The sequence below is a fragment of the Rana temporaria genome, chromosome 5, assembly GCF_905171775.1.
Source record: "Rana temporaria chromosome 5, aRanTem1.1, whole genome shotgun sequence".
In the NCBI taxonomy this organism is placed as follows: domain Eukaryota; kingdom Metazoa; phylum Chordata; class Amphibia; order Anura; family Ranidae; genus Rana; species Rana temporaria.
Window position 1 is genome coordinate 130,742,442 of NC_053493.1, and position 26,020 is coordinate 130,768,461.

Sequence of the window (26,020 nt, forward strand, 5' to 3'; positions counted from 1 at the left end):
GACATATAAAAGCAAAATGGAAGGATGAGGTAAGTGAAGGAGGACTGCACTAAAGGTAAAGGAAGCTATTTAGAAAAAAAATGTTTTACCTTTACAACTCATTTAAGTAGTTAGGCCATGATAATGTCAACAAATGTACAAAGACTTTCTAAAGCAAACATAAGGGTGAATTTACAAAGTATAACGCAGGAGTGTCCAACCTGCGGCCCAAGGTGGATATGAAATGTGGCAACACAAAGTCGAAAAACTTATTGGAAAATATTTATTTCTTTTTTTTTTAAAAATGCATTTTCACTTAGTAGAGCACATCTGTCTGAAGTCAAATTTGACAGTGTCTCTTTACTGGACTTTAAATTTTATCTTCTCAAATAAAAATATCCCACTCTTTACAAATCGCACCACTTTCATGTCATCAGTTTTCATCAGCACTTATATTTGTGAGCAACTATTTCAGGACTTGGTGGACTTTTTTCAACCTCACCTACTATGTAACTATGTGGGATAAAGCAGACAAAATGGCAACATTGGAATCAAAATATCTGATGAGCACCTTGAGAATACATTGAGAATTGCTACTACATCCATCGAGCCAAATTACTGGTGTTCGTTTATCAAAAATAGTGTCAAACATCACGCTCATTTTATGTTGCGCTCTTTTACTATTATAATAAATGTTACGAAAAAATGACTTAGATAGGTACATTATCTACAGTATATCAGTGATTGTTAACTTGTGATCTGTCTGAATTTTTCTGTTCATCCGCTATCCTTTTTATTAGTGCATTTTATGTGTAAGCAGGGCTGGACTGGGACAAAAAAGTGGCCCTAGACTTCATCCACACCGGCCCAGGGCACAACACATCAGGGTACAGTGCACATCAGGGCACGGTACAGAGCTCAGCAGATCAGGGTACAGCACATCAGGGCCCATCACAGCACATCAGGGCACAACACATTAAGGCACAGCACATCGGGGCATGGGGCACATAGCACATCAGGGAACGGGGCACATAGCACCACGGGGCACATGAGGGCACATCAGATCAGGGCATATAGCACATCTGGACACAGGGCACATCGTTTACCAGCCAGCATGCAGAGTAGCGCAGGAAGTGTGTGTTCTCTCTCAAGTCACGCTGAGGCTGCTCCCCGCCCCCCCTCTCTTCTCTACTTGTCCATCCCAGATGATGTCACAGGAAAATGTGAATAGATGAAAAGAGAGGAGGGGCCGCCGGGGGGCGGGGAGCAGCCTCAACGTGACTTGAGAACACACGCTTCCTAGACTCCTCTGCATGCTGGCTAATCTCGATCTACCCGTCAGGCGCCAGCTGTCAGCGATTGACGGGTAGATCGCTGTGGACCTCCGACCGGCCCACTGAGCCATCGGCCTACCGGGAATCTCCCGGTAGTCCCGATGGCCAGTCCACCCCTGTGTGTAAGCGCAAGACAATTCCTCTTCTTCCAGTGTGGCCCAGGAAGGTTGGACACCCCTGGTATAACACATGCTATATTTTCATAACTGAGCAATATGATTGAAAATTAAATTTATTGCCAGGATCTGCCGATTTTAGCATACACATGGTACTTTATCAATTTGTGATATTTTTTGACAGTAAAAGTTAATTCAAGAGTTAAAGCGGAGTTCCACCCTAATGTGGAACTTCCGCTCATCGTATTTCCCCCCTCCGCTGCCACAATTGGCATCTTTCAGGGGGAGGGGGGTGCAGATACCTCTCTCTACCTACAATGCTGTGAGGTCACATCCCAAACTACCCTTGAGCTAGGTCTCTATGCTGCAGACAGAATAAAAGCAATCAAAAGGAAGAAGAGGTAAAGTAGCCTTTATCAAGCCAATGTTAGACAACAGAGGCTAAGGCTCAATGAACAGCTATGCATGTTTTTGTAAAAGTTTTTACAAAGAAACATGCCCAGTCCAGCAAAGAGACCTCCTCAATCCAGCAAAGAGACCTCCTCAATCCAGCAAAGAGACCTCCTCAATCCAGCAAAGAGACACCCTCAATCCAGCAAAGAGACACCCTCAATCCAGCAAAGAGACACCCTCAATCCAGCAAAGAGACACCCTCAATCCAGCAAAGAGACAGTCCACGTACTTACAGGGTGCAGGGTTCAGGAGTGCATTATGTACAGGGGTCACGAGTATGCCAAGTACTGTGTGCAGGGCCCAGGAGTGTGTTATGACCAGGACTTGGGGTTCAGGAGTGCATTTTGTACAGGGTTCAGGGCTTAGGAATGTTCTATGTACAGGGTGCAAGACTCTTGAGTGTGCTAAATACAGGGCTCAGGAGTGTGTTATGTACAGGGTGCAGGTCCCACGAGTGAGCAATGTATAGGGATCAGAGTATGCTATATACATGGTGCAGAGTTCAAAATGCACTTTGTATAGGGTGCAAGGCTTAGGAGTTTGCTGGGTACAGTGGGCAGTTTTAACAACTGTATATTTTACAGGTCAGTTTACTGGAAATTCAAACATACACCCACCCCCCATCGCAAGTACAAAGTTCTCCCTTCAAACACATCTTTCCAGTACAAAGCATCCCATCTCACCCAAATCCTCTCTCCTCCATCTAGAGAGAGTACCCACAGAGAGGCGAGAGGGGCAGCTACAGCTTACTGTGATTTATTGCTCGTACAGGCTGTGTAGGTTTCAGAGCGATTGTGCACATCCCCGGCCCCTCCCTTCTCTCCTCTCCGAGGGATTGTGCAGGGCAGGGAGGGCTGTGCATGCACCGTCGGTATATTGAGCAGTGCTTTTTTGTTTGGTTATACACGCCGCTCTATACAGCAAGGGGCGGATGTAAGACATGTATTTTATTGAGAAAACAATCCCCCCCAAGTGGCGTGTCAATATAACAAAACACCGGCAAAAGAACTTATATACTGCCGGCAGAGGAACCTGTCACCTGTGTCTGGAATTGACAGTAGTGAGTGATGGGCAAAGGGTTAGCAGCAGAGGTGCGCACTATCCAGCTGCAAAAAAGCCCAGAGTATGCCATTCCCTTAGAGCGCATACACCAGAGACGTCACCGGCTACCGAAACAGTGAATATCTCCTAAACTGTGCATGTTTAGGAGATATCCCTTGTACAAATGTCCAAGTGGTGTTTACTACTGCTTTAAGAAGCGCTATCTCAGAGTTTTACCAGCAGGTCTGACAAGTGTGTTTACCAGTACAGCAACAGATAAGATAGAAAGCACTAAACTCTTTTAGGCCTCATTCACACTGGCACTCCTGAATTAACTTTTCTAAACACAGAAGTTATCTGGAAAGTATAAGCAACTGTTATAACTGCCAAATCACTTTTCCCTGCATTTAGATGTTCCTGACTTAGAACCCATGTATACCGTTATCACTGCAACCCTACCTATGGTACCATGTTTGTGCACAGGAAGGTCTCATACAAACAAAGCACAAATGAACGGTCTGATCATCCTATTTAAAGAGGAATTCTGGGTATGGATATTTTATATATAGTTACATTGGACCAGCTTAGATGCCCGTGGAAGTTGGAAATCACCGAAGTAGACACCGCTACTCCAGTGATCTCCACTTACTTCTGCGCCGAGTGGCTTCCCCAGTCGCTTTCTGAAGATCGGAGTGCTCGGCATGGATGCAATTCAGAGAATGCTTTGAATTCTCTGGATGAATGCAAAGAAGTTCACTGACTGGACGAGGTAAAGAGCCGGGGCAGTGAAGTCATGGTCTCTACCTTGTCCAATCACAGAACGCTTTGAAGCATTCTCTGAATAGCCCCCTTGCCCAACGGCTGCCCTCCCATGTTCAGAATGCAGCAGGACAGTCATCTGCCCAAAACCCAGAAGAAAGTGGAGATCACCGTCATTGGAGTAGCAGTGTCTTAAAGTGGACCTTGAGTAATTTTTTCAACTTTCCATCTATTAAATCTTCTGTCCTTGTTTTAACTTTGCATAGTAAAACATTTTTTCTGTCAGTTAATACCTTATACAGCCAACTTCCTGTTTTTTGTCGGGTCATTGGCATAGGCTTATGACATCATGCACAGCTCTCACTATCTTGTGAGAGTTTGCCTGGAAGGGAGGGGGATGAGTCATAAGAGGGCCAATGAAAGCTGCAGGGCTACAGAGCTGGAGGTGTGCCTCTGTGTGTCTGTATAAATCAAGGAAGTGAACAGGCAGCAGCTTCAGCTGCCCACAGTTAAAATGGTTGTAGCCAAACAGTGGAGGGAGATTTCTACAGCATATTTGGCAAGTGCAGAATCACAGTATATGAAAAATAATATGCAAAGTGTTTGGAGGGAAGCTTCAGAATGGCAAAGATGTTTTTATTACAAATTATGTGAGCAGACTGCAGTTCCACTTTAAGGGGTTTCCAGCCTCCAGGGGCATCAGCAAGGTATGGCGTATGCAGTTACATTGGCTTAAACCGAAACAACATAACTATGTAAAAATATACCATACCTTGAATTCAGCTTTAACCTTTGATCACTAGACTATTAAAAGTAAGATAAGGTGCTGAGGAATATATAATTTGAGTGGTTGGATACATCACACCACCTGGTGTACAAAGTACTGCAGTCATACAGTATATATGTAATGTAAAATGCAATTGCACTGATAACAACGAAGAGTAGATACCAGCAATTACGCAGTACATCAATAAGTGTAGATATCCCCACCCAGAGCTGGAAAATAAATGTGTAGTATTGTTTTGTATCCACACAAATTTTACAAAGTGTTTTACTTACTATGACAATTAAAGGAGATCTTAACCCAACTTCTTATGAATTGAATAGAGTATATATATATATATATATATATATATATATATGTATATATAAAAAAAAAAGTTATCTATGTTCCAAGCTCATTACTAATTCCCTCACATTTAATGGAGATGAAGAAAGGATGATGTTTACTTGTAGTCCTATCCTAGGGTGGCAACCATGGCTCCCTCCATAGATACAGTGAAGTAAGCGAGTATAGCCACCGAGGACAGGATACTGTATATGTTGTTTGGCAGGATTTCCAGGTGTAAATAAAGAAAGCCCATAAAAAGAAAGCTAATACAGCCACCGCATCTAAGGACTGGTAAGCTGTATTAAATTGCATTTTTGGGTCAGGTACACTTTAACTTACAGAGATTTTCATAGGCCAACTGTATAATCCAATCTTATCTTCTTGCTTAGATATAAAAAGCTAGTTCAATAAAACTAAGCACAATGAGTACAGCACCAACCTAGGCACACAAATTGAACCACTAATTGAAATAGGATATTCTAGAATTCCTGTTGCTCACTGCCATGGCTCAAGTTCCGTACAAGCCACTGCTTTTACAGATTTCTAGGGATGAGCATGGGCGTGTCCAGATCCAAGGCCGAGCCCACCAGGAAGCGGTCATCTGTACTGGTCCAATCATTTACAAGGGGCATTGCATATGTGGGGCAGGAAAAGGGCTGCTTATGTTTGGCCCAGTACAGTAATGGCTTCCTGGCAGGTTTGCTCACACAGGTTTGCACTTGGATCCAAACGCACCCAAGCTCATTTCTACAGATTTCCATTGCAGCTCTACTGTTGATCCATCACAAATATATATTTTTTGACTATTATGAGCAATGCTAAAAAGACAGCTTGTCAGCTTGCAAGGATTTCATTTAAAGGGAGTATGTTAGGTTTCTCTTGCGGACTGTGATCCCATTGAAGCGATTTCCACTCCCTTATGGGGCCATCAGATGGACAGAGGATAAAGAGAAGTTTGTCCAAATAAGCAGCAAATTTGTATGTTTTTTTTAATTAGGAAGGGAGTGGGGTTAGAAATTAGAATGACGTTTTTATTGATGCCGGCTTCTTCATGCTTGAGGATACCTCTTCCTCGAATTTCAAATCCTAGTGTTACAGGGACAGGAAGTAAGTGAAAATCTCTCCAGTGGGGGGCACATATATGGGTTCTCATCATCCTCCACTCTATGAAAATCTAATGATTGGCTAGAGTTAAGCCACGTACACACGACCATTTTTCATGTCATGGAAAAAACGGCGTTTTTCTCGACGTGATTCTTGTCAAGCCTGCCTTGCATACACACGAACGTGAAAAAAAAAAATGCTTGAGCAAAGCGCGGCGACGTACAACAGCACTATAAAGGGGAAGTTCCATTCAATTGGTGCCACCCTTTGGGCCGATTATGCAAATTTCCCTTCTCATAACTTGCTTCTGATCATGCGCGTTTTTTCCCCTGTTGTTAAGCCTACACACAACCGTTTTTTTTAGGACGAGAAAAAATAGAGCATGTTCTAAATTTTGAATGCCCATTTTTCACGTCGTAAAAAATGCTCTGGAGCCTGCACACGATCGTTTTTAATGACCAATTTAAAAAATGGAAGCATTAGGCTTTAAATGAACATTAAAAACCAGACAGAGATTCTAATCATTCCCTCTCCTCCTTTTCTTACCTATCTGACCTTCTCTCTTTGTGATCAAAGTCACCGTGGTATTAAGTGAGGTCTGTCCTCCCAAACAGGGAAAAAGACAGCATTAAAAAACTGATAGAGGTTTGAAACCCCCATGAAAAATGTTGCCCTAAACTCACACCACACACACTATGGGAAAAAATACATACTTACTTTACACCCCAGCTTCGCCTTCAGCACCTAAGCAAGGGGAAGTTAACAGACCTCAGCACGGGTATACTCAGCATTTATAGGATCTCGCCAAAAGGTCTCAGATGTCACCATCACCAATGCTCTGTGGGTAGAAGTTGGCATCAATGGAAATTATTTTTTTTCCCTCTATAATTGTTCTTACCGGGTACAGGCGTCTTTGGCAGTCCACTTTAGGGCCTCGTACAGACGAGCGGACATATCCGACGAAAACGGTCCGCGGACCGTTTTCATCGGACATGTCTGCTAGCAGATTTTGGTCTGATGGTTGTACACACCATCAAACCAAAATCCCCGTGGACAGAATACGCGGTGACGGCGACGATGACGCGGCGACGTGCGCGAACACAAAAGTTCAATACTTCCACGCATGCGACGAATCACTTCGACGCCATGTGCGGGTTCTCGGGCCAGCGGACATGTCTGACGAGTCGTACTGACCGTCGGACATGTCCGACGGACAGGCATCCAGCGGACATGTTTTCTTAGCATGCTAAGAAACATTTGTCCACTGGAAACCTGTCCTGTCGGCCAGAAAATTGTCCGGTCGGCCCTACACATGACCGAACATGTCCGCGGAAAGTGGTCGTGTGTAGGAGGCCTAAGAGGTAGCTAGTGTTCTAATTATTATCCCAGGTATCAAAAAATCGAGGGGATGTAAACAACTTCTTATTGTTATGTCAAGGAAAGCGATTCTTCATTAGTGAATTTACCCAGAAACCCCCAACACTTCTTTGTTCTTAGCCAAGTGATCTTATGTTTTCCACATGGAATGGGTGGAGGCCCTTTTTAGTAAGGACACATGGGTCAAAAATGTCTTCAAGGTTTGGGAATCTTTTATTTAAACCTTGCTTGTAGGTACTTAACAATCTATAGTACAATATTTCCAATACACCCAGTGGTACCAGACTAGATTATCAACCAATGTTTTCTAATCTATTGACTGAGGCCTCACCCACATTCCTCTACCTCTTAACCACTAGACCGACCCTTATTCAAGTGCTTCTTACGATTCACCCCTGGACCCAGCACTGCTAGCTCGTCACCAAGTAGTACTGACAAAATGTACATTGTTGCTATCTTGTTTTATTGGCCCGGTGTTGCAGCCACCCTTATGGATCTTTGCAAAATAAAAAATAAATAAAAAGGGTAGCTAGTTAACCAACATTAATATCAAGTTTATCATCCGAACAAGTAAATCTGAAATCATACTTAGAATCACTATATGAAAAGTTAATCCTCGAGTCCAAGCATAAACCTGCACCAAAATGCTCCCATCTTCATGAAACTTTTTTACTACAGAATATGAAGTTTAATTAGAAGGCAGCAAAACCACAATAAAGTGAGCGGACAAAATTATCTAATTATTTATCAACTTTCTATAATAATACGTTAATGTGTATACATTTTACTGCTCATCTCCATATCCTATGTGTTGCACTGAAACCTCTGCTGAGATCTGAAGAGGAAAAATACTTGCCTGTGGCCTGGTTCCTCAGTGAGTCAATGTTTCGGAACACCATGCAGGAGCCTGCCAATCTATTACAATGGACAGGGAACTGTGCCAGCACTACTTGTTCCTATTTGTCAAAGTCACAATCACCTTGTGGCCAGGCAACTAATCTAGTAAATGGGAAGAGTTACATATTTACACTGTACTATGATAACCACTCACGGAGAAAGGAGAATACAGTACTGTGGTCCCTGTTCCCAAGGTGATTTGCCAGGGACATTGAAAGGGCTACCCCTTTCCACCCGATCACCAAGTTCGCAATTATATTGTATAACTGACGATGAAGTTTGGCAATGCAACCAGGACAGGATCTCTAACCTGATGTGGGGCAACAATGCTCATGCACTGTATCTTTGAAGGAGCAGCCTTGCCACCATAGGATAGGAAGTATGTTACCGGCAGGATCACCAGGTAAAAATAAAGGGAAAAAAACAGAAAACAAATGTTGCCACAATATCTAAGGATTGGCAAGCTGAAGTAGAGTACAATTTTGTTCTCAAGTTTGGATACACTTTAACAAACTATATATAGTGTGCCTTTAATTGGTTGACATGCTCCTTAGCCTTGCAGACAGGTAACTGCTATACAAGGCTGCGGGCAGAAGCTGCATTAGTTGAATTGCTGCATTTCCTGGGTGATCAGTGATCTTGTCTAATGCCACATACACACAACCGTTTTTCATGACGAAAAAAATGCCATTTTTTAACTTGGTCATTAAAAACGATCGCGAGTAGGCTCCAGAGCATTTTTCGTCGTGAAAAATGGTCGTGTGTAGTCTTTAACGACGAGAAAAAAAAAAGCATGCTCAGAGTTATGAGACGGGAGCACTTGTTCTGGTAAAACAAGCGTTTTTTAATGGAGATGGCACATTCGTCACGCTGTAACAGACTGAAAAGCGCGAATCGTCTCTCACCAAACTTTTACTAACACGAAATTAGCAAAAGCAGCCCAAAGGGTGGCGCCATCCGAATGGAACTTCCCCTTTATAGTGCCGTCGTACGTGATGCTCGAGCATTTTTTTTTTCACGATTGTGTGTATGCATAAGGCAGGCTTGAGAGGAATCACGTCGAGAAGAACAACGTTTTTTCCATTACATTAAAAACGGTCGCGTGTACGCGGCATAAGGCCCCTTTCGTATGGGCACTCAAGCATTCCGTTTTTGATCCGTGATTACACAAATCAAAAACAGATTGCAATGTAAACCAATAGGTGGCTGGATGTAAGTGGACATGTGTCTGCCGATATCCATCAACATCTTGGGTGGTCCCTCTGTCCAAACGCAATAAGTTTGCATCCAGTTCAACTTTTACTGACCTGATCAGATGATGTCAACATAGGTGGACACACGTTAACTTACCGCCAGCCATTAATAGGGATTACATAAGTCAACACAAGATGGAGTAAAGATCGGAAAATACATGGATGTCATATTCATTATGTGACATCTGTTTCTGTCCGGATCTGATACAGCAGGGGATCAGTTTGAGATTCCCTGCTGAGGCAGAATGGAGGGTGCCCTTATGAAAAAGGCCCAAATGGCTCATTTCCAAACTTTCTGAAATGTGTGACTGTTTTTTTTAAGTGTTACTAAACTCAGGACCCTGCAATTCACTATATCTGATCTCCCGCAGTACACAGAACATAGAAATGCAATTATTTTAGTAACTTTAAACTGCTAAATACAGTTTCTCATCAGTAGTATGCTATATACTTGTGACTTCTATCAGTGTCTGGTTAAAGCTTGTAGGAGGTGTTTTCATTCTACTCTGACTATCCTATGAGGCTGCATGACCCCTGACCCTCTGATCACATGCACCCTCCAAAAAATAAATAAAAAAACTCTCTAGTAATACACACCAAGCTGAGCATGTGCAATGTGCCTCCAAGGCTCTGTACTATCAGCAGATGAATTGGGGACAGTAAAAGGATAATCAGAGAAGACAGGATCAAAACAGCTTTTTTTTACATAATATGGAGGATTAACCCCTTAGCTTACACAGCGAGTATAACAAGCCTGCTTTACTGCATATACACATGATTTTACGGTTGTGGGTTTAGTAACACTTTAAGGTTTCCCTTGGATGAATGGTCTGTGAGATCTTCGTTTAAGTAATGGAGCCTACCCACTTTGAACATATTAAATATAGCAAAGACCAAGGTACATGAAATAACTTGTAGCAATCATTTTTATATATTTTATGGAACTAAAAACAGTCATTTTAAAACTGGTTGCCCAGGTAACTACATATTGTAAATAAGCTCACATATGTATTTTTTAAAAGAATGAAATACCTAAAGTACAGTACTAAATACACTTGCATAAGGCCATCAGATAAGGGGGACAGAACTTTCCTGCTAGTCTGAACCTCACCAGCCTCAAGGTTAGAGGAGAGTGAGACGCATTGCAGGCAGCTTGAAGGAACTGCTGCCTGGAAGAAGTGATCTAGATACTTGCAGGTACAAAGTATATTTATCCTGTGACTTCAGGTCATCCACACAACAAATTATTTGTTGTCATACCCAAATAATTCATTTGAATAATTAGGACTTTTATTTTATTAACTATTTAACTTTTTTTTTTTTTTTATTAAATTAAACATTAAGACTTAACATGGTTCTAAACCCTCATATAAATTTAATTTACATTATACATATTTATTAGCTATACTAAACATACAATCATGACAACTTCTTTAAAATAATCTGCCTAACATTATACTGTATATTACGCAGTCTTATATGCTGCAAGCCAGGTAGCTAGGACTACATGTCCCAGTGTTTTTTTTTGTGGTAGCGCGCATGTGGTTCCTATTCATTTGTAGCTGGTGTTATGATCTCCGGAGCTGCTGTCAATCACGGTGCACAGGAGGCAGGACAGAGGCAGGGCTTCTGCTGCTGTGTAGCCAGAGTCTCTGCCAATTACTTCTGTGGGGGGGGGAGGGGGAGATCAGAGGTGGAGCATCCTCCAATTCCAGGATGCCGGTGTGTGCATTCAGCCTCCTCCAAATTCTTTTTTTTATTGTTGGAGGGTGTTGATGGCCTCCAAAAGAGCTAGATTCACGTAGCTCGGCGTATAGTTGTGCCGGCGTAGCACATCTCATATGCGCTACACCGGCGTAAAATAGGGTGCCCAGACCATTATTCACAAAGGTCTGGGGCGCCGTAGCGTAACTAGGCAGGCGTAAGCCAGCCTAATTCAAATGTGTCAGGTAGTGGGCGTGTTGTATTCAAAGTAGCCGTGACCCCATGTAAATTTTTGCACTAACGATCCGCGCGCATTCGCTCAGAGTCACGTTGCATATACTCCCTAAGTTACGTCGGCTCAATGCTTTCGACGTGAACCTACGCATAGCCCCATTCACGTACCACTTACGTAAACAAATTAAAATTTGACGGCTGTTCCGATGTCCATACTTTAACATTGGCTGCGCCTCATATAGCAGGGGTAACGTTACGCCGGACGTAAGCCTTAGGTAAACGGCGTAGCGGGCGCAAGTACGTTCGTGAATCGGCGTATCTAGGTCATTAACATATTCTATGCGTAAATCTATGGAAACGCCCCTAGCGGGCCAGCGTAAATAGATAGCTAAGATACGACGGCGTAGGAGACTTACGCCGCTCGTATCTTAGCAACATTTAAGCGTATCTCAGTTTGAGCATACGCTTAAATATACGACGGCGCGGATTCGGAGTTACGACGGCGTATCTACTGATACGCCCGTCGTAACTGTACCTGAATCTAGCTCACAGTATTTAACAAGGCATGGCAAGTCAGGTCTGGAGATAAGATCAGCTGCATGGAGCCTACAGACAGTAAAGGGGATAAGTTTGCAATTTAATCATGGGCCGCATCAGCAGTATGGTTGCCATCAAAGGGCGGATAGTATCTAGGGTGTGCTACAGACTGGGTGCAGAGTTTAGGATTACGCACCGCACAGTGTTCAGAGGCGCGCTATGTACAAAATGCAGGGCTTAGTGTTGCGCCATGTACAGAGTGCAGGGTTCAGGGGTGTGCTGTGTACAGCATTCGGGGTTTAGAGGTGCACTATGCACAGTGTGTAGCCCCAATCCCCCCACGGGCCTTGTGTCTGACATGTGGTATAGGTCTTCTGTAACAAAAGATAGCATTCCAAATGCACTACAGATCCTTTTGTGTTATACTGGAATATTGTACTTGGTTACCGATTTTTGTCCTGAAAAACACTAGTAATTTAGAGGTAGTCCCTAAATGCATGCGAATTTCTCCTAGGCCCCTTCCACGCGGGGCGGAGTCCGTCAGCTCAGCGGGAGATTTCTCCGTTCATCTCCACTGAGCCGGCAGATAACAGGTCCCTCTCTGCTCACTGAGCGGGAAGGAGCCTGTCGAATGCCGCTGATTCCTGTGGAGAGATTGGACAAAAACTGACAGCATGTCCGTTTTCATCAAATCTCACCCGATCCGATAGGACGGATGACTAACGGATCGCCATACGTCTGATTTTAGCAGGTCGGAGCGGATCGGATGTCAGCGAACATGGTCAACGCGGACATCAGTCGCTCCATAGACTTGCATGGATCCCCCGCTCAGGTCCGCCGAAAAAACTGAAAGGCGGACCTGAACGATCCTCCCGTGTAAAAGGGGCCTGAGAAGAACAGGTACAATCTCTCCCTGGACAAAGCTTCCATAATATAATTACCAGGGATGCTCTCAACTAGGTTTTTAAAATAAGACAGCCAAACACAAATAGTAAATTATTATAGTCTTAACCAAAGACAAAGATGTGGCAAGGTAAGATGTTCACCTGTTTCAATTCAACTCAATTTGTCCAGAGGCAACAACAATATACATCTGGGCAGATGCAGTACATATTTATATACAAAGGTTAGTAATACCAGCCATTGGTTTCATTTAAAAAAAAAATCTAGAGATACCATTCCCAGAGTCAAACCCTGTAACGTGCTCCTTACACAGTACATCACAGTCTACATTCACCAAATATAAATACATGGATTAAAATTTAAGTGAGCTTGACTACTAAGCAAACATCCCCGGGTAATCTGCAAACTGTATCATAAACAGAGTCTTGTGTGTACAGTAATCATTCTCTGCTTCTGAAAGCAGCACTTGGGACATTCAGGACAATTCAGTGATCTGGATTGTTTATTGTCTAGTGATTTAATCATGTGACAAGATAATGTAAAAAAGGTTCTTAGTCAAAATTACCTGGTCAAAAAGTTTTTTGTTTTTTTTAACACAAATAGAGCTTTATTTTGGTGGTATTTGATCACCTCTGGGTTTATGTAGCAACCTCTACCATAGGTAGGTGCTAGAATAGGATTTTCCTGTCAGTTCAGGTAAATTTAGACAGCCTGTGCTTTAGGCTAGGCCTGTTTGTTTTGATCTGGGGAGTGGGTGTGACCACCAGTGCTCTGGTTCTGAGGCGCCTCCCCTGCTTCCAGGGAGATTGTTCTGGAAGAGAGGCTGGGCCTAGAATTGGAGTGGCAGGCAGCTCATGTGAGGAGCACTGACCAATCCCCATTCGGTATTGGAAGAGGGCAGGTGTTACGTACCTGGTTACCAGAGTCTGATGCAGGGTAGCCTCTCTTATGGCTCTGGTTCGCGAGCCACTGAATATGAGAACAGCGGACTCGGAGCACAGAGGGGTAGGAGTGCCGAGGTGGTGATGAGTAGACGCAGGTGGACGAATACCTCTGGTGAGAAGATGCTGAAACGCTGAAGCGGAGGATGGGTCAGCGACCCGCACAGAAGCTGCGACTACAGCGGCACAAGCTGGTAAAATAGTTCAGGTGTATTGGAACAGCAGAGTCAGACAAGCCGGGTCATAACAGGTAAGCATGCAGGTAGATGGCTAAAGAGTAGTCGGTTTAACAGGCAGGTGAATCTGGCAACAGAGTGGTCAAGCAGGCGGATGGTCAAACAGAGCCGGGTCAGGATTGGAGAGGTTCGAATGGTCAGACAAGTTCAATCAGGTTTTCAGGCAGATGCACAGACAAACAGGTCTCAGGTATGAATCCAGTCAGAACTGCAGATCAGGCAGCAATGTGCTGCAAACAGCAATGAGTTTTTAAAGGTTTTTTTTGGCGCCACCGCCGATTAGCGTGCACGAGCGCGATGGCACGCCAATTGCCTGGAGGAAGCCTGCATGGAGGAGGACTGCATGGAGGAGGACTGCATGGAGGAGGACTGCATGGAGGAGGACTGCATGGAGGACGTCTGCAGGGATGAAGACGGCAAGAAGGTGAGTCCCTGACAGCAGGCCTCCCATATAAGCTTGGGTCACATGCTGCTGGGGGCTGTCGACCGAGAGAAGTAGAGAATGGAATACTAGGCAGTTGCTGTAGGGCATCCCCATCTGGGTGGGGGGGGGGGCGCCAAACGCGGAGTGGGCCTGGGAGAGCTGTAAGGAAGCCTCATCATTACACAGTCATGGATGAGGTCTGATTCTGTACACGATCACAGATGAGGAATTCCTGGAAAAGGACCAGAGATGCTGCTGGAATGTATGTCCAGATAAAGTTCTCCATCATGGACTTGGAGCAGGAGAAGGTCGGTGTGTATACCACAGTGGAGTGCTGGGTGCGGAGGCATGCCAGGAAGTCTGGGTGGGAATTTTATCCTTACAAAGGATGGGCTCCGGCGTGTTCACACAGCCCATGTGCAGAGCCCGCCAGGAAGTCAGCACTGCGCTGCGCTAATCACAGGCAGTGAGACATTGTCCCGATGCGCAGCTGCAGAGATCGGGAAATGTCTCACTGCCTGTGATTAGCGCAGCGCCATGCCGACTTCCTGGCGGACTCTGCACGTGGGCTGTGCGAACATGCCGGAGCTCATCCTTAATCCTTACACGGTCATGGATGAAGTTTTTATCTTTACATGGTCATTGGGGAGGAGTCCCGGAACAGAGGAGAGACTGTGGGGTGTAGTGTCAAGTCGCTGTAACCCGAGGGCGCAGGGTTTTCAAAATCGGAGTGGATGGGAGCAGTAGTCTGTCTGTTACCATGTGCTACTAGCACTGCTAGGCTGCCAGGGAGAGGTACTGCAGACCTCTGGCCTAGTAACAGCACCCAAGTAACAATATACAAAGAATTTTACAACAGTAATTAAGTACAGCCAGCAAGCTGGGGTTATTTAGAGTGATCCCTCTTTGTCATACAGAAGGTGTTGAGACAGGAGCCTAACAGTTTACAGAGGAAGATTTGAGCAGGAGGAGGAAAGTCCTGGGAGCAACAGTCTGCAGGAGTAACTGCAGAGGAGGAGGAGAGTAATAGTCTGCATGGTGATATGCAGGGGAAGAGACTGTAAATGTTGGTAGTACATCTATTATTCAAGGCTAATCCAAATAATCAATGTTCACTAAATATGATGGCAAAGCAACATCTTCCTTACCCCATCCAAGTTATATATCCCCCAATAAAAAAAAAAAACAACACAAATGACTGCTCATTGTATCAGAGGTGAAATATGGGGGTCTGGCAGCAGGGTGATTTGGTGAATGTTTGTTACTAGTAGCAACCAAGCGCTACATATATAAAAGACCAACGATTTTGAATCAGTATTCCATAAAAAATAAATATAAATCTTGGCCAAAATGTACAGTACAGACCAAAAGTTTGGAAACACCTTCTCATTCAAAGAGAATTTGACTATGAAAATTGTAGATTCACACTGAAGGCATCAAAACTATGAATTAACACATGTGGAATTATACATAACAAAAAAAGTGTGAAACAACTGAAAATATATTTCATATTCTAGGTTCTTCAAAGTAGCCACCTTTTGCAGTGCTTTGGTCTGCCACCTTTTTTTTCTGTGCTTTGGTCTGATGAGTCCAAACTTGAGATCTTTGGTTCCAACCCCTGTGTTATTGTGCGACGCAGAAAAGGTGAACGGATGGACTCTACATGCCTGGTTCCCACCGTGAAGCATGGAGGAGGAGGTGTGATGGTGTAGGGGTGCTTTGCTGGTGACACTGTTGGGGATTTATTCAAAATTGAAGGCATACTGAACCAGCATGGCTACCACAGCATCTTGCAGCGGCATGCTATTCCATCCGGTTTGCGTTTAGTTGGACCATCATTTATTTTTCAACAGGACAATGACCCCAAATACACCTCCAGGCTGTGTAAGGGCTATTTGACCAAGAAGCAGAGCCAGACACAATAGCAGGGCATGACTCCATGTCAGAGACATCCCCAGAAGCAGGCTCAGGGAGGGGGTGCTTTTTACCCCCCTTCTGGCCATTAGTCGCTTCAATCCTGGCGAGGAACACCTCAAGGACTGCCTTCATAGCCTCTACAGAGGCGGCAGGGGCATTAAGGGTTAACTCAGGCATTGCTGGGGCAGAAGCTCCAGGCTCCATGCTCCAAAATAAAAGCGAAAAAAAAATTCCAGAGTACAGGGACTCCAGAAGGCCATGTCTCTTCTGACGTTAGGCAGGAAAAAAAACTGGAACTGCTGAGGCAGAGTGTGGGTTATACCCGGGGGGCCACGCCCCCTGGGAGGAGCTGTACTGAGGAAAGTGTTTTAAACACTTAAAGTGCCGTTTCCTGCCTAATCTCTCGTGGAAGGAAGGTGCATAATACCCTAAGGTCAAAGGCTGCTGTGTCCGTCCATGAATGGAAGAGAAACATTACCATAAGACTCAGAGAATCAAGCTGAGAATTACTATTACACAAACAGATACTTGCTATTATCCTCATAAACAGCCTCCCTCTCAGTGAAGTCCAGGATAGCTCTGGTAACACAAGCCAACAGCTGAATGGATACAATGCCCAAGGACAAAAGGGGGGCACCCTGCCCTCACACCAATTCTGACAATAAAGGGCCTCTCACCTGATGCAGATCACTTATGCAGTTACCTCTGCCTCAGCCACTAAAGGCGCATACACACGATCAGAACATCTGAATAAAAATACCGCTTTGTAAGCGATCGTAGGATACTCTGATCTTTGGTATACAGCTTTGAAGAGCAATTCACGACAGTTCTTCCAAAAAAAATTGAAAGGACAAACACGTTTTTTTTTCGTATAACAGATTGTGTACCGAGTGCAGGGTTCAGGGGTGCACTATGTACAAAGTGCAGTTTTAGGGGTGCCCTATGCGCAGAGTTCAGGGTACATACATAATGCAGATAATAATGCATAATGCAGATATCAGAACTGCGCACCCGAGTCCAAGGTTCAGGGGTGCGCTACGTACCGAGTGCAGAGTTGAGGAGTGTGATACATACAGTGAAGGGTTTAGGGGTGTGCTATGCATAATGTGCAGGGTTTATCTCGCTTTCACAGGCTGCCCCATCACAGGCTCCCTCCCATCCCACACCTCTGCAAACATCTGCATGTTGAATCATTCACCACAAACCGCATTATAACAAAACCTTTAAGTGGATGTAAACCCAATTCATGAAATTTGAGCTGGACACATATCTGCAGTGTTTTGTTAAATCTCTTCAAAGCACTATGTTCCGTAGCCGTCTCCTGCTCCGTTAACGTCTGACAAGTTCTCCTTCAACTGGGATAAAAGCAGCCCGAGTTTTGTGTTGGGGAGGATGCTATAAATAGATTAGCAGAGCAATGACCTACTCAATGAACAGTTCTGAAAGTCTACCTATGAGGAGAGGGGGTGTGTGCCTTTCCTCCAATCAGCTGTCTTGGCTGTACGCCCAGGCTTCACTACAGTGCTGAACAGGAAGAAAAAATCTAACACGATCTGAACTTTCTAAAGAATATATAAAGATGAAGACAGCAGATATACATGTAAAACTTATGTACGGATGCTGTGCATCATCTAAGGTTGTTCACTACACCGGGTTTATGTGAGGGTTTACATGCATTTTAATAAAGCAGATACCTTCTGTAGAACCCAAGCACGAACATACACCTAATGCGAATAAATAACTAATTAGCCAACACAAACTCAGGTAGAATGATCACAAACTCTACTAAATGACTGTGGTCATTATACATGCAGCAGCATCTGCTCTCCTTGCTAAACCATATATGCCCAGGTTGTCAACAAGTGCTTTATCCTCAGGGGTCTACTTGTTGGGTTGAGGAGATGCTCCAGCTTGTTGAAGTAAATGCATCATGACACTTAAGAGTTTTAATGAATAACATAACAGCTCACACGTAAAACAGATCTAATTAGTAATTTTTATGTTTTAAACACATGTATTGTTTGGAAACATTAACACACATCTCAATGAGTACTTGAGAGAAGATGACCTAAGCTAGCAGTACTTGGTAAACAGCCTCTCCAAAGGGTTAGTTGAGAAACAATAATAAAGATTGGTTATAGAATTTAATTTGTTGTAAATTGTATTTCAATTATTTCTAGTGATTCAGGTATAACTTGCAGTGAACGAAGCAGGCGTCTATGCACCATTTAGGGTTGTACTAGAATCAGCAGAAAAAGGAAGGAACACCTCTCACCAACCCAGTGCAAGAATATGTGAATAAGTGTGGCCCCAGCCAGTGCCGCTCCTATGACCCGTTTCGCCCCACACACCGGGGCATGATCACAAAGGTTCAGTTATTTCTAGCCTATTGACATTATTCTGAACAAACCTGAAGTCTGTAAACGTACTTTGTGAAGATCCCCAAACATTTCGTTCCTTGAATTGTGCGACACAAATTCACTATGCCCTGTGAGAAGCCTCTGCTGTCACACAATTCACAGAGCCTGCCTTCTGAATTACAGAGTGCTGAGAGGAGGCATTTCAGGAGCCAAGGTCAGTACAGGAATCACTGCTGGCAGGCAGGGTACCATGGGATACATAGTCCTTAGAAATTGAATGCAAGACAGGCAGCAATTACAATATAAAAGGAGATTTTTCAAGTAAGCTTATACTGGTTTGTCAAAAATGACCAACGTTTGTATTGCTATCACAATGCTGTATAGATTATACGTTAAAAAATGAAAGTGTATGCTGTGACTATAGATCTCCTTTCTGGAAAGTCTGTTCCCTCCTGACCTGGCATCTCTGTCCTTCCCCTCGCCTCCCCATATAACCTTTTATGTAGCGGCCAGGGGGAGTGAAGGGGAATACTAAAGAGTGTACTTTGAATTAGGGCCGAAACAACTAATCGATTAATCGACAACTAATCGATCATGAAATTAATCGATTACAATTTTCATAATCGATTAATCGGCCAGTAACATAATGGGGTTAAAACAACTAAAATTAGCCCTTTATAGTACAAAAAAGCAAATTGTTACTGTAAATATTACTTTCACTGTCCCACAGTAAAAAAATGAACCCCTTACAGTAGCGATGATTTGCTCTTTTAGTACTTATAATGGGGTTAAAAAACATAAATGTTACTAAACATCTCAGGCCTGGGTCACACCTCTGTTTTTTTGTAGAAACACACTACAGTTCATTTACATGTTTTCTTATGGGACACGTTCACATCCATGATTTATTTTTCAGCTGCTGCGTATTTGGAAAGGGCAAGGACTTTTTAACGCAAAACGGTGCCATTTTATTTATTTTTTGGTTCAATATACTTCAATGGAGAAGCTGCAGAAAAGCATGTAATGCGTTTTTGCGGCAATTTGTGTTTTGTAATCTGCCCAACAACAAATTGGCTCCAAAATATATATATATATATATATATATATATATATATATATATATATATATATTTTTTTTTTTTTTTTTTTTTAAGGCCATTATCCGATTAATCGAAACAATAAATCGGCCAACTAATCGATTATCTCCGTTTTCAGCGGAGAGTGGTCTGAAGTCCGCTCTCTGCTGACGTCCCTGCCATCAGTCGGGGCAGCGCGTCATCACGACTTCCCAGGTCGGGATCTGCCAGCTGCCCTGATTGATGGCAGTCTCAGAGAGCTGCTGAGACAGCCTCTCCCCACCCCTCCACGGCTCAGCGCTCCAATGAGCGTGGAGTAGCAGAGAGGAAAGAGGCTGACTGACAGTCAGCCTCTTTCCTCTCTGGGATCTGTGAGAACCGAGCCAGCGGCGATGTTCGGTGGCTCGGTTCTCAGTGCACAGACGGCGGAGGACAGATGGAGCATCGGTTTGATGCTCCATGCACCAAGGTTAGTATGAATCTTAAAAAAAAAAACACTCATACTTCTCCTTTAAAGCCAGTTAACCCAGCCAAAAACAGTTTGAAATCTTGACCAATTCAGCAGGAACTGTCCTCGATTAGAAGTTATGCATGGGCAGGCTGAATGTACTCGACTGATCAACTTGGGTACAACCATCCTGCCCGATTTTATATGCAATTATCTCTAGGGGCGGTTATAGCCGCTAGCAATATTCACTGTGTTCTCCGGGCAGGGATGGCTTCCCCCATCGGGAGAACACAATGGCTCGGCAGGAGTGATCCCCCTGTCAACATTGTCTGTTTAGATGGGAGGAATCAAGCTGTGGTTGCAGGTAAGAAATTTGCTCAGTCTATGGCCAGCCTTAGACAGACTAAAATCCAAGCAAACAGAGGGTCTGACGTTTTCAGCCTCCAGATATGTCTTCACAGACTCATCTACAGGCACCTAAAGTGATCCTTGAAAGGGCCTTTGTTAGTCCACATTCATATTTCTGCTTTTTAATGCAGGATTTTATTTTGTAAAGCACCACACCGATGCTGCATAAAACAGATAGGTGAATACAGCCTCATATGGGGGTTATTTTCCAGTAATGTATAAAATCAGTGCATTTTGTCATAGCAGCAATGATAATAAACTTGACCCAAACAAATGTCTGATATCTATGACCAATCAAGGTATTATATGACTGTCTATAACTAACCATGAATTATATCAGTTCCAATTAATAAACATTTGCATTCAGCATTTATTGTACACTTCCAAGCAATAGATCACATTTATTTGCATATAGTGCAAAACATGCAAACAGCCACTGGAGAGCGGAGCAGTAGTATGATCAGGAAAGGAGAACTAGTGCCAAAACTAAACTTCCGGTTATGAAACTATGACTTATGTCTATTGTTTTACCTCCAAGCTCTATTGTATTAAATTGTATTGTGAAAGTACTGTCTCGACTCATAATATAAAGCTCTGTGCAAACTTCTGGCACCATAAAAACCCAATATAATGATATCAAAATTCAGGTTAAAGCTAAACTCGAATCAAACATTTTTGCTTTTGGATAGGAGAAGGTGGCCCCTTTCACATGGGGTGGAATCCATCCAAGCGGATCTACCTGCTCAGTAGGGGATCTCTCCGCTGATACCCGCTGAGCAGGTGGATGACAAGTCCATGTCCGCTCCGCTATGCAGAGTGGACACAGCCAAGTGTTCTCTATGGGGTGGTCGGATAAAAACGGACTGCATGTATGTTTCTATTTTATAGTGATCGACCGACGGATGGCAAACGTATCGCCATAAGTCTGTTTTTAACGGACCAGATTGAATCGGATGCCGGTGGGCAACAACGTACACATCCGCTGACATCCGCCACCACTTAGAGAACAATGGGTGGTCCAATTGGGTCCGCCTGAAAAAATGGACAGGCGGACTTAAATCGGTCCGCTGGTGTGAAAGGGGCCGAAGGGTTAGAGAACCAAAAGGATGTCTGTTGAAGTGTTTTCTTATCTTCTCAGTGGGAACACAGACCACAAAAAAAAACTAACCTGAAGAATGTTCTAACCCTTTTACACTCTAAACACATTGCTACATTTGATTTATCTACAAGACGAACATTAGGACAATGAAAACAGTGACAACTGCTTTGGATGGAAAGTAGTAGTACATTGACTTACGGAAGTATTTCAAGGTCTCTTCAATTTGTTCAGTTGTCAAGTCAATGTTGGCATCAGGAGAGATGAGCGGTGTTTGGAGCCAGTCGTCGTGGTCATACCCATAGATGGTGTCGGCTCTTAGCTTGTAATGTGGCAGCTGCTCTTCCAGCAGGCTGATGATTTCAACTTCCGGAAGATCAGTACTATTGCACACATCTGAAAGAAATTGTAGCATATTGTTTGCCGTTATTAAGTCTATCGCTCCAGGTTTAGTTCTCGAGATCTTTCAGTAAACACAAATTTGCATCAATATATTCCTGACATGTTACAATATACAGAAACAGTATACAGCTGTACTTTTAGGTTCAATAAAAGTTTAATTAGAATTTTTTTGACAGAAACCAAAGAAAACATGAACCGACCACCCAACATTGGGTAGGCTGATCCACTCCATAATAAACAGTTGCTTTCCACAATATAAGTTATAACATGGACATATTTTCAATCCTAGAAGAACATTTACACCACCTTCCCTGTCGTTAATCACTATACTTCCAACAATTGCCACTCCTAGCCCGGGTGCCCCTATGGGAGCCTGCTGCGCTCATGGCCAGGAGAAAGCAAGAGCACAATAAGTACACGTCAGGGGTGCTACCATTAGAGAGGCAGCAGGATGTCCATATCTCAGAATCAACCAAGTATATGCCAAAGGTTCTAAACCATGACAATAGGAAGATATCAGATAGCCTTGGCCAGACCTAGTGTATTTGTGGAAGGCAGGAGGAGTAATAGAAAAAATAAAGAAAGAATAAGTCAGACATAAAGACCAGAGAAGGAAGAAGAGAGAAAGAGAGGAGAGGGAAGGATGAGGATGGGGGGGGGGTGGTTGGTGTGCCTGTGCTCCCTGCGCCCTGGACCTGTATTTCACTCTTGGAACCTCTCAATACCCCTCAGGGTGGGGGGAGAGCCTGAATTAGGTGAAAGCAGTGTCTTCAATTCGTCAGAGGAATAATAATGCCTCCAAATTCCCCATGTAAAGGAGAACTTAGCGTGGCTTTCCAGGACCTTAGCTTGGAGTTCTTCCATCAGCATGACTCCGTTCATTTCAGTGACCCATTCAGCTAGGGACAGGGGTGAGGGAGATTTCCAATGTCTGGATATCAGTTGCCTGCTCGTACTGAGGCAAAACCTAAGGAGAGTGTGTTTCTGGAACTTGAAGGTCCCCGGGAGGATGGACAACAGGGCAACAGCAGGGGAGGGAGAAAGGGGTTTACCATACATGCTAGAATAAATCTGAAATATCTGGTTCCAGAATGGGCGAATAGCCTCACAGTCCCACCATATGTGAAGATACGTACCAACCGCCGAGTTACATCTCCAACATGAGTCAGAAGCCGAAGGGAACATGACCCTGAGGGCAGACGGTACTATGTACCACCGTGAAATCACTTTGTAATTTTTTTCTCAAACATAACTCGAGATGGAGGATTTATGCATATAAAAGAAGGCTTTTTGCCAGGCTGCGTCGCTAATATCTTTCCCCAAGTCCCCTGACCAAGCTGCGGTGAATTTGGGAAGGGAAGTAGCTGTAAGACCTAAGATCATTTTATATAATAAAGAGAGAGTATGCCGAGGGGTCTCTGGGAGTGAGCACAGTTGTTCAAATTCCGTCGGGGGCCTATGGACCTGTCTTGAGTCATAAAGTTGCTTACAATAAGTGTCCAGATGTATACGTGTAAGCCAGGTCACCTTCGGGAGGGAGGGAGGAGGACTCCATCACCAAAGAGCCCGTGCTGGGATTGACAAACTGTCGTGCAATGGGCCAGCGGTCCCTTTTATAACCGCTAAGGATGTGGGCAGATTTGCCCTCCGGGAGTGCCGGGTTGTCAAACATGGGGGTCAATAGACTCGGGTCAGTGGTCAAGGCAAAGGTCGTTCTCCGTCGGTACCACACCCCTAGGGCGTCTCTGGTCAAAGGTGACAAGTCTGCCAGGGCGCGATGTGTCCCCTCGTGACCCCAGAGAAGGGCCCGGAGGTCTGTGGAGGAAAGGTCCTGTTCAACCGAAGTGGCTACCTTGCTCATCGGACGGGGGAACCATTCCAAGATCCTCGAGAATACCACTGCCGCGTGATACAATTCGAAGTCAGGGAGACCTGCACCTCCTCTAGTAATAGGGAAGCAAAGTAACTTATGTTTCAGTCTAGGGCGACTGCCTCTCCACACAAATCGTATAGACATTGATCGCAACGTCCTGAAGAATGCAGAGGGGAGGGCAATCGGCAGAGCCTGGAACACATATAGCAGTTTGGGCAATATGTCCATCTTCAAGGTGTTCACACGCCCAAACCAGGACACTGGCAGATTCAAGCGATCCTCAGTAAGGCGTTTGAGTCTGGTCAGAAGCGGGCCATGATTGAGGGAATATATCTCCGAGAGATAAGCCGGTATCTCCGTCCCCAGATAAGTGACGGATTTAGTCCGCCATTGGAAGGAGAAATTGGACTTTAAGACCGCCAGTACGGGTTGCGACAATGAGACATTCAGGGCTTCCGTCTTAGATAAATTACGTTTATAGTTGCTCAGGGCCCCAAACCGGGCAATCTCAGCCAAAATAGAAGGGATGGTGACATGTGGATGTGTGACGTATAGCAAGAGATCGTCTGCGTATAGGGAGAGTTTGCAGTGAGATGAGGGGGTCGGTATTCCCTGTACACTAGGATTTGCCCTAAGCGCCTGTGCCAGATGCTCTATAACCAGAGCAAATAGAAGAGGGGAGAGGGGACACCCCTGCCTGGTACCATTCTTTATTGAGAACGTGTCCGACACGACGCCGTTGACCAACACCGACGCAGAGGGGTTACTATATAGAGACATAACGCGTGCCAACATCTTTGGGCCCAGGCCTATTTGAGTAAGAGTAGACCTCAGAAAGGGCCAGCTAACCCTATCAAAGGCCTTTTCCGCGTCACAGGAGAGAAGGCAGGTCGGAATACAGTGACGTTTAGCGTATGCGATTAAGTGGATCGTCTTGATAGTGTTGTCACGAGCCTCTCGGCCCGGTACAAAACCCACCTGATCGCCGTGTATAATGTTAGGGAGTAACAGCTGTACTTTTAGCATTAAAAAGCAGTCCTTGATTTACAGATCTACAGATAAGTTCCCGCTGTATCCTGAATAATAATAATATTAATAATAATAATAATAATAATAATAATAATAATAATAATAATATTATAATAATAAGTGGGGTTTCAATCATGAGATGATTCAATCACTCTGCTGCCAGCAAGAAAAAGCATTTATTCCCCGGTTCCACCCAATTCTCCCCAATTAGTCAAAATGCAACACTAACTTTGTAATCACAAATTGAGAGATTGAAACATGGGACTGAGCTGTGTTAGCCTCATGAGGCCATACTCTGAAAAATATGGGCATACATCCATGCCCGAGTCCCACAGATGCAATATGTAGCTGTACGTGGGTATAGACCAAACTTGCGTAAGCACACACAAGGGCGTAAGACCCTGAACGCACACAGCTGCGTTTAGTGATTTAAACGCAAGGTTAGGGTTTCTGTACATAGGTGTAGTGTTCCTGCATTTGCTGTGCTATTAGAAAGTCCAACGTTTATTCCAATGTATAAACACAGTCAATGACCTTTAAAAGGTATTGTGCATCTTTAGCCAAGAACTGCCAATGCAGTCAAGGAGTAGATAAAAGCAAGCTGTACAGTTTTGACCAAAGTTAAATAATGCCCTTGCTATAGGTGTAGGCCATTTATGTACCTCCTGAGGCCTGACTGAAAAACTGCCCAGAGGTGGCATCTGTTGTGGAAATGTTATGAAGATGTATTTAATATGTATTGTCATAGTGTCGCCCAATGTTGGTACTCCCGCAGCCTGCTCTAAAAAGCAGACTGGGGCATCCTATGATTGGAGAGAGGCATTTGCAGAGTGGGGCTATGTCCGCCAGCGAAAGGGCCCCTGTGCATTTCACAGACGATCGTCTGAGTGGATATGTTCACTCTGCAAGGACATAGGCGGATGTATGCTCTTGTCTCCGCTGTGTGTCTGATCAGCACATGTCGAGACTCGTAGCGTGCACCTGCAGATAACCTCCTATCCCCAGGAA

The 26,020-nt window shown here is 44.1% G+C and overlaps 1 protein-coding gene across 5 annotated transcripts in view; it reads right to left on the minus strand.

The window, feature by feature from the left end:
- Window positions 1–26,020, minus strand: part of TRAK1 (trafficking kinesin protein 1) — a 172,137-nt gene that overhangs the window by 142,669 nt on the left and 3,448 nt on the right. For all 5 annotated transcript variants that reach the window (XM_040353124.1, XM_040353128.1, XM_040353126.1 and 2 more), the window contains exon 2: window positions 21,910–22,104. In XM_040353124.1, the coding sequence (XP_040209058.1) occupies window positions 21,910–22,104 (195 nt within the window). The remainder of the gene's footprint in view (window positions 1–21,909; window positions 22,105–26,020) is intronic.